Here is a 10,055-nt window from a genome sequence, read left to right on the forward strand (position 1 = left end):
CTTTCCTTTGTGATTGATTCTCTGCTGACCTGTGCCTGGTGAAAGATCTCATATGAGTGAAAAACCAAATTAGCCTGGAAGGTTTCACATCCCCTTTGCTCAGATGTAAATTGACATATACAAAAATATTTTTTGAGCTCAGAAATTTGAAGAGAGCTCATGATGTTAGAAATCTGTGTCTACAATGTGTCCCAGCAATGCTTGGGTGCCTAGGAAATATCTAGTTAGCTTTGCAAGTTTTGCCTTATTCTTTTTTAAGCTCTATTTCCAAAACTCCCTTTTGAGTCTTTGTTACTGTTTGCTGCAGAGATCCATAGTCATTTCTATCATGTGCTAGCATTTAGAGGTGGACTTATGCAGTTGCATTTTTCTTTTTTTTCAGAGTAGATATGATTTTTACACCTGGACCTCCATCTACTCCCAAGCATAAGAAATCCCAAAAGGGAGGAGCTTTTTCTTACCCTTCACAACAATCTCCCAGGTGAAATTATTCTGCTTAGTATTTTGCACAGACGAAAACAGAAATAAAATGTTTGCTCATACCAAAAAGCATGCACTTAATTCATCCAGACAGAACACTGTTATAGTAACAATACTAAGCGGATATGATGCTATAAGATACACATGTGTAAATGTTGAATCAGAATGAGACTAGCTTCCCTAAGAATGATGTATAATGGAAATCTAAACTTAATGGCTTCTTAATTGTCTAGCTCAGTTTCTCTGTGGTTTGCAGATGTGATTTTATATGGAATATGTATTTATGCTTGCTGAAGTGCTGAATTTCTAGCATTCAACTAGTGAAAACAGTTAAAAACTCAATAAAAATTGCCAATAGTTTTAAGGTAAACTTAAACTTTCCTGAAGTGAAAAAAGTTTCATTATAGCCCCCACCAATAACAAACACAGAGTTTCAATGATGCAGCTTTAAAATCAATGATTATAGGGAACTGATGAAAATAAACTGCAAGAACAGGTTTCTGGGTATGAATGTTACATGTTATTGTATTGTTGCAATCCTGGTAGCAAAAATTCAATAATAAATTACTTTTTTTTTTTTTCTGTTATTTACAACTATCAATCTGTCAATAAATACCCATGAAGAACCACACAAAGCCATCAACAATCTGTCCCCAAAGCTGTTACAGTTTCTCAGGACAAAAGTAATCTTACACAAAATAAATTAACTTGGCTCTATCTGGTTTATCCCACCCAGTGAAAAATCTGAAAACATGAAAATATGAAGACAGAGCCCTACATATATGGAAAGAGGCAATGATGATTTTGGAAACAAAGCAGATTGCAAAATTTGCATGAGCCATATCAGTGATAACCCAACCTGCAAAATCTGACATGTTTTAGTTATAATTTCTGCTTTAAGATATATCCACAGCTGTGATTTTTGAATTTTGTCAGAAAGAGAGGACAAGAACTGGACCTGTTAAAACAAAAGTTTTAGGACATATTTTTTTCTAAGTCATCTTAAGAACAGGTGCCTAGAAATTAGTTTTCTAGACTTTGACATAGTTTGTAGAAAGACATAAATTCCTTTGAAGTTGATTTGGAACTGTTTAGATAAAGATTTAGCTTGACAATGACAATCTCAGATCCCATGATGTTATAAATCAAGGTTCTTTAGTTAAGCAGAGATTATCTTCCTACCTCTTGAGCTTACTCCATCTGACAGATGAGCAGTAGGAAATTACGTAGAAGAAAATGTAATCAGTAATCTACTTTAAATATCCAGGCGAGACTCTCTTTTCAGCTTTTCCAGTCTCTGCCACTTTCTATTTGGTTTAATGAAATGGAGAAAAAAAACACTCGACCATGAAACTCATATTCAAAGTCTTCACACAAACTAATTAGAAAGAATTAGATTTCAAAACATACGTCCATCTGTAGACCTACTATCAGAATAGACTGCAACATTTTTCACAAATCTGAAATTTTTCCACCAACTCTGAGATCAATTTCACTGACTGCCATTTTGAGCTTTTTTGTTTGCTTTTATGTTGCCTTAATCTCAGTCTTGATTTTGAACACAAAATAATTTTAAACACAAAATCAGTAATCTATTCTTTAGAAATGCAGTGAAATTGCACAGAGTAATCTTTTTATTCCATTTGTATTGTAAATAACCAGATCCAATCCTTTCTTAAATGGAATTCCAAAGAGCTAATGTTAATATACCACAAAGATGGCATTTCTGTTTTCTGATATAAACTACTCACTGTGATGCAAAGAAAAATGGAACACTAATAGATATATTAATTCTTTATAGAAATGATCCATATGTAGCCAAAGCATCTACAGCAGATACTGAAGACCAAAGTATGATGGGCAAATTTGTTAAAGTTGAACGACAGGTATGTAATTTCATGACAACAAAGGAAACTGAGGTGCTTGTACAGAAACAATAAACTGATATCAATTATATGTCATTCTTTGTCTGACCCCAGCAGATTTGTACTGCTGGTGATCAAGCATCACACAGATCTTGTACTAATGATCACAAAACTATCAGATTACTTTTCCATGAAATAATGTAATTACCTGGGAAGAGTAAATTTTGAGACCTGTTGAATGGATATAATTATGTATGGCAGCAAGACCCATACCAACATGTTTAAGTGGGACTTTTTCACTCCATGCTTAAACGCCATACTTATCATGGCTGGTGTTTTGCTGTGAGTACAATGTTCTCTTGCAGGGTCTGGCACTCAAAAGTATTGCCTCCACAGGATATTTTGTGTCTTCTTTATGCATTTTAACCCTATGCTTAGAAAAACACAACACTCTCATTTTTAAATATGTAACTAAGATGGAGGCAAGTTGCAATAATTCACAACAGATCTTGTCATGGAATGTAAATGTTCAGGTGCAATATACTATCAAAAGAGAAAGGAAAATTAGTGCTGATATTTAACCCTTATGTTGTAGAACTATTAACAGTTAGAGAGGAGGTCTGTGTGCAAATGTAATTCCATCTGTTGCATTTTGGTAATAGCTATTTACAGTATGCTATCACGACTTTGATCATCATGTTGTAGACTGCCATTGGATAGTGGATTGACAAATATCCAGCAACACTGAAAAAATGCGGGTACTATTCATAGGCAATTAATCTGAGGCAATTAGCATATAAACTGTCATCCACTGCAGTCCAGTTTCCAAGAAAAAGTCATGATTATCTTGCAATTGTCTCATGATTATCTTGTAATTGTGTCCATGACCAATAAAGATGGCAACACATCATTGTGGGGGCAGTACACCTGTGGAAGCATTGATTATTTTATTAAATAACCAACTTGAGACAATATGATAAAACTGGTATTTTTCAGGTTAATGACATGGGGAAGAAACTGGATTTTCTTGTTGATATGCATATGCATCATATGGAACAGCTGCAAATACAAGTCGCTGAGATAAGTCCATTGAAAGAAACTGCTTCTCCTGCAAAGGAGAAGAGAGAAGAAAACAAGTATTCTGAATTAAAAACAATAATATACAAATACACTGAGCCGTGTGCTCATGAAACTCCATACAGCTTTCAGCAGGTTCCAGTCAACAAAGTCAGTCCTTATGGTTTCTCAGCACATGGTCATATGACTCATTCACAACCTTTATCAACGGGTGGGCAAAACTCTGGCAAACTGCAAGCCACACCTTCCTCAACTTCATATGCAGAAAGGCCAACAGTTTTGCCTATATTTACGTTGGTGGACTCGCAGGTTAGCTACCACTCCCAAGGAGACCTGCAAAGCCCTTACTCAGACAAAGTGTCTCCAAGGCAGAGAAGGAGCTTAACAAGAGACAGCGATACGCCATTGTCCCTTCTCTCTGTCAACCATGAGGAACTTGAGCGCTCCCCAAGTGGCTTCAGTATCTCCCAAGACAGAGACGACTTTCCTTTTGGCCCCAATGGGGGATCTGCATGGATGAGAGAGAAACGTTACCTAGCAGAGGGAGAAACAGACACAGACACCGATCCTTTTACACCAAGTGGCTCCATGCCTTTGTCTTCAACAGGGGATGGGATTTCAGATTCAATATGGACCCCTTCAAATAAGCCAGTTTAAAAGTGTGGGGGGGGTTAGTCACTGGTTGACTTCTCCGTGTAATGTAAGCATACTTTGTATATCTCACTTACTCTACACCCAAAGCTTACTAGTTCAAAACACCAATGGCTGCATAAGATGCATGTGTAATTAGTGGTAGTCATTCTGCACCATTTCATACAATTTACTAATGCAGTTTTTTTCATGCTACCAAAACTAAGGAGCTTAGTTTTGAGCACGGTTTGCATGACTTTACCCTATATAAATGGTACAGCTGATTTCTTCTATGATACATATCTATTTGATACTCTTCAATACAAGGTGGATTGATAACAGCCAAGATATGACGGTCCTTGCTACGCTTTGTAAACTGAGCAGCAAAGTCAAAACAGTTCCAGGAGCAATATCCTTTTGTGGAAATTAGAAGTCTGAATCCATTTTCCAATATAAGTAAATCAATTCTATCCAACCTAGGCAAAAGGATCTAATCTTCAAAGGGAAAAAGCTGAGTCAAAGGAAATAACATTACTGAAACAGTTTTGTAAACTAAGTGTTTCTCATGTGATCTATTATACAACTACCCATGAAATACAATGCCAAATGAAACTAGGGGTAGATTAGTCATTGATATTTATTTACTGTATAAATTCCTCAAGCTACTTTGAAAATCTCCACTAGTGGTTATAAAATTGCTGGAAGTGCGACTACAATACTGTTTTGTAGAAAAAACTTTTGCCAAGCCCATCGGTTTCTTATGGGGACAAGGTTACCTTCTGTTCAAAAAAAAAAAAAAAAAAAAAGTATTCAATGTAGGTTTCAAATTCCAGGTTTCTACTCTCCACTCTTTTATTGACTTACATGATATTAAGTAAGCTGCATAATGCAACTGTACTTCGGTTTCCCGTCTGTTAATTCAGAGTTATACTTACATATATACAAGTTGTGAGACTCAATTCGCTAATATTTGTCAAGTGTTTCGAGCTCCTCGGATGTGCAGAGTCTCGCTGTTTTGTTCCCTGGGGGTTCCACAGTGCAGGAAGATGCCAGGGTTTGGCTTACAGTTTCTCTTCAAAATGGACTGCTCCAAATCCATGTATGTGTATCATATTTAACATCAGTGTACAAATAAATAAATACCATTCTTGTGTCCTGTCCCTGAGCAACAGAGGTATAAGTATACTCATTAGGCCTCAGCCAAACGTTTTGCATGAGAACTGGAAAATGTGTTGAGGGAGAGCAAGGAAACCATCCAGCCCACTGGGCACTGGGCAAAAATGAATCTGAGATCTCACCACCACAATGGGAATGTAGTATCTGCACAGCTAGTGTAAACAATCTGTCCAAATATCCTATGCAGGATTCATCTGATCTCAGTTCAGGAGTCCATGAAATAGTGTCCATCTGATGTCAAATTTTATTTCTATGCACTTTACAGCTGTGGAAAAATAATCAATACAGTCAGTGAGCGCAGGGTACAAGAACCGAAGCATGCATCATCTGTAGGATAGGATTAATCAGACCGTTAACTCCATTATCTACAATTGCCAACTGACTTCAAAGGGAGCTGAGGTGATTTCCTTATAAGTAGGCATGTCACAGACACCCATGGTCAGTGGATGAGGCTCTCACCTCCACCCCTTTGATCCACGGTGCAGCCTCTCGACCATGGCTCCTGTCCACTTCCTGTTAAGAATCATCCCTGCCACTCCAAATGTCTAATGAGTACTACCATGGCTAGAGCACCGATCAACAAAGACATAAGGATTTGACCAAAAAAGACATTAGAAAGTGATTTTTCTGTAGTGACTGTTTGTTATACTGCAGCTATACAACTGAGCATCATTGGTACATGCAGTTAGAGCACAAGAAAGAGACACACCCGACTGGGATTCTCATGTGTATCTGTAACTGGGTAACGCACAGGCCTGGATAGAGTGTGCTTCAGTGAAAGACACTTTGCTGGGTTTTTCCCACTATAGTAAACTTTGTGTTTGTTGATTCTTTCATACTTTTGACATCTCATGACAGGTATTCCATCCAGGCATCTTCTATTCTTTTCCAGATGTAGGCATTGCCTTCATCTTCATTATTTATTCTCTATTTAAGAGACATCTAAAGGATTAGGATCTTTGTACTCTTAAGACTGGATCTGCTTTTTAGCTAAAATCATGATACACCCTTCTGGGCCAGATCTTTAGGGAGAAGAAATTGCTGTAGTTACTTGAGTAAACAAAGCACACCAATTAGAGCCTTTGAAGACTGAGCTGAGTCCATGGGGGCCATGGGGCTATTCTGAGGTCAGTAACTATGATAATACAAGATACAATTTTAGTAATTAGTTAATTGACAAATAGTCTATGTTTGCTGCAGTTTCATGGCTAAACTCAAAGAGAATAAAACTAGCTGATGAAAGTGTAATTCACTGTAATTTAACATGCTGAGAAAAAACTTTTGGCCACCAATGATTCTTGGAAATACCTATACTTTACTTGCTGTAATCTTTTTAATGTAATAATGTATATCAATGGTGACTCATAAGACTTAACCCTCATGTGATGAATGAAAAATAATGAAAACTTATATTAACATTGCTAGACTTCTTCTGAAGTTGTGTTTAAGTATATGGAAGACAAGCTTTTTTCATATTTCTAGTATGCCAAGTGCCTGACATTCCTACTGATTTCGGTGGAGTTTGGCCCTTCTTAAGATTCTTTCTAGAGATGAGAATTCAAAAATCAAAACAGCCCAAAGCCAAGTGCAATTTGAGAAATTTGTTTGTGAAGGCCTTTGACAGTAGCTATGCCATGCAGTTCTCTGCTCAATTCCCCCTCCAGTTCAGGTTTCTAATCTCTCCTATGCCAGGTCATATAAAAGGAATATTTTCTCAGTATTAATCCTGGCTGAAAACCTGCAAATCAACTCATTACAAAGGTACGTTCATTTTAAGAGAAAATCCAAGTAGAGTCAGGGATTTGGATCAGTCTTATCTGCACACAAAAATGCAGCCCTAGGGAAATCAGGATTTGGGCTACCCTAAAATCTGTGCACTGTAGCAGCTGAACTGCCTCCAAGTTTGCATTTGCAATGGGCTGTAAGCACCAATTTACCATAAGTAGGTTAAAAACACAGGGCCAGGTGTCTGTAGTTACATCATGAAATATTTAAAGACATGCTAAGTGACCAGTTAGGGCCTGCTTCATCCTAAATGTGCTCGTGGCAAGTTCACTAAGGCTGTGTACAGTGGGCATCTTTGGGTCCTCTGGAAAATGCACTAGGGGAGGGTCAAGTATGGTCTTACTAGCTTATTTTATTATTTATTTTACCCAACACACTTATTTCCATTGAAACCAGTCACTGGTCACTTCAGAAGGGTGATGTGCTCAGCAGCACTGTCATCCTAGATAATCTGGATTAAAAAAAAAAAAAAAAGAAAAACACAGAGTGCATTCATTCTGTTCTTTGTGTTAGCAATGTAAATGTGTCTAGATATCACCAGTAAGGTGAGACCTGGAAATCTTCCCAGATCTGAGATGTGCACCAAAACTTAATAAAACTCCACTTGAGGTTGAGTCCAAGAAGTGCGTCAACCGAGGAGCTGCAGTTTGTGTGTCTGCCAGAGATACTGGGCAAAACAAACAAAATAAAGTATCTGTGGCTGTTAACCCTGGAAATATTTAAAAGGTTAAGACCATTTCTCAGAGTAGCTTTTCCACAAATAAAGAAAAAATGATTAACAATTTCAGGTGGGAGAGTCATCTAGGTCCATTATTACTCTTCATACCCATCTTCCATCAGCGTGTGGCATTTCAGTTTAACAGCTATTAGTCTTCTTGAAGTTAAATCTTTCCAGCATCTTTGTTTATGTATAGTTAGCATAAGAAAACAATTAATTGTTGGAATCTGCTCTTTGCTGACTCTTAACTCCTATGAGTGACCAAGAATCCATTTCAGGCCTTGAAATGTTTTTTATAATTAGCAAGTGTGGGGTTTTCTCTGCTCTCCTTTAAGTCAGTAAGAAACCTCAAATAAATGCGCTAGGTCAGAATTAGGTCCTAATCTGCCTTTATTTATGAATTTCAATGCTTTGCAGATACTTATACACTGATTTTTCTGTCACTATAAATGAAGCTTATCTGTAAGTTTTTGGAAAAGTGAATATGTGTTTACATTGTGTACCTCTCTTTGCAACATTATCATCAGTCAGGCTTCCTCAATTTAAAATCAAACCAAGAATATTTCATTAATGCAGAAGCGAATGTCTAGGCTAAGTACACAGTTGTAGAAAATGTGGTTTATGCTCCATTTAGCAAATTGCTCCTTTAAGAAAAAATCTAGTCAGGTAATGGCTGTTGTCCTTACCTTGGCTTTTCCCTGTGCTAAATTAATTGGTTTGGCTCCTGTTAAAATAAATGGGAACTACGCACATGGAGACATTGATAGTATCTGTCCCTGAGCTGACTTTGGGTATATTTATTTGATTCTTATCTCTAACTTTGCTGCATTGTTACGGTTCAGAGTGGAAATAGTCATATATTTTTTCTGTTTCAAATTGTGGCCCAGAAATGCCGCAAACTAATTCCTGTCTGAACCCTTGTGTAGCAGGACGGCTGACTCGTGGCCTTCAGGTGAGCACCGTGGTCCGATCAATTTGCAGGATCAGAGCCTAAAGCAATCAGAAAATGTAGATTAGGAAGCAAATTCATCCCTGCTGGGAGCCCAGTTTTTGCAGGAACTGGATTTGTCCCACTTAGTGCAAAGCATGTGAGAAAGAAACAGATCTTACATCCTTGTACCCCTCCACTAAGCTTTAGGTGCCAAGAGCAAACCAAAATTTTCTACAACCTCATGAATTTGAAGTGGTATCACTTTTTCAGAAGGCCAGCTGAACACAGGTGTTGCCTTTCAAAGACCATTTCCAGAAGTGCAGAGGAAGAAGGGGCCATTTTCAAGTGTCTTTAGCTGGGCACCATGATAATGAAGACACTGGATCTCACTATTACTTCTGATTATTTAGGCTGTAAGGTTTGATCCTTCCCTGTTCAGCTTTTGGCAGCTTCCCTCTGAAGTAAACTGAAGCAAAAAGCAGGATCCTATCTCCATCCTCCAGAATATGCTGAAACTGAAGGTTACATGCCCAACTGCATCTTGTTTTCTAGTTATGGCATCTTATTATTACTAGTATTTGTGCCTTGCTCACTGAAATTTTCTCCATGCTACAAAGATGCTTTTCAGATTCTGGCTGACAAGGGAACACAACTTTTTTACAAGTGGCCTTTAGTGCTCTTTATAATATTATTTATTGTAATTTTTAAACTGTATGTGTAATTTATATTCTGGCACTGTCCAATATTTGAACAACTTTAATATGTTTATTTCAATATATTATGCAAACAATACTTCTTAACTGATTTTTTATGTTCTGTCTTTAAAAACTGCACCACTTATTAATAAATAGAAATTTCAATTATGATGTGGAGGAATTTCTTTTCATTTAAAGCATGATATATTCACATACGTTCAGGGAACATGATGTCAAATGTCCTTCCAGCAGACACTGGCAAAGATCATCCATGCAGGACTGAGTAAGCTATCGATGAGTAAAGTATAAAGTCTATATAAAGTTTATATAAATCTATAAGTAAATCTTACTAGGAGTAAGCTTTACCCTTCTTCCACACTTAGTCCCGTTATAATACAATGCATAGTAGATTGAATTATTTATGATTTCTTTTCATTTAGTAGCCATGCAAATTATAAGTATTTGGTCATAAATGTGTGGGAAAATGAAAACTAGTGGAAAATACATTGAGCTGGAAATATTTCCTGAAAACACTACGATTGGAAGGAAAAGGAACTGCAATCTCATACACATCAGTATCAGAAATATCAGGTGCAGCAGGTCTGACTTTTCTCGGTGACAACAGTCATGTTCAATGCACAAATAAGATACAAGTTTTTATTCTTGTTAGACCCCTTTTGCAATGAATAGATGGAAAA

At 37.1% G+C, this 10,055-nt stretch overlaps 1 protein-coding gene across 3 annotated transcripts in view; it reads left to right on the top strand.

The window, feature by feature from the left end:
• The window catches only part of KCNQ3 (potassium voltage-gated channel subfamily Q member 3), a 197,958-nt gene extending 188,432 nt beyond the window's left edge, over nt 1-9,526 (top strand). For all 3 annotated transcript variants that reach the window (XM_083826419.1, XM_083826420.1, XM_083826421.1), the window contains 3 exons: nt 383-481; nt 2,282-2,366; nt 3,342-9,526. In XM_083826419.1, coding sequence (XP_083682545.1) covers nt 383-481; nt 2,282-2,366; nt 3,342-4,079 — 922 coding nt within the window. In that variant the 3' untranslated portion in view covers nt 4,080-9,526. The remainder of the gene's footprint in view (nt 1-382; nt 482-2,281; nt 2,367-3,341) is intronic.
• The last annotated feature ends 529 nt before the right edge of the window (nt 9,527-10,055 follow it).

The sequence above is a fragment of the Anser anser genome (genome assembly GCF_964211835.1).
Source record: "Anser anser genome assembly, chromosome: 2".
Lineage (NCBI taxonomy): Eukaryota > Metazoa > Chordata > Aves > Anseriformes > Anatidae > Anser > Anser anser.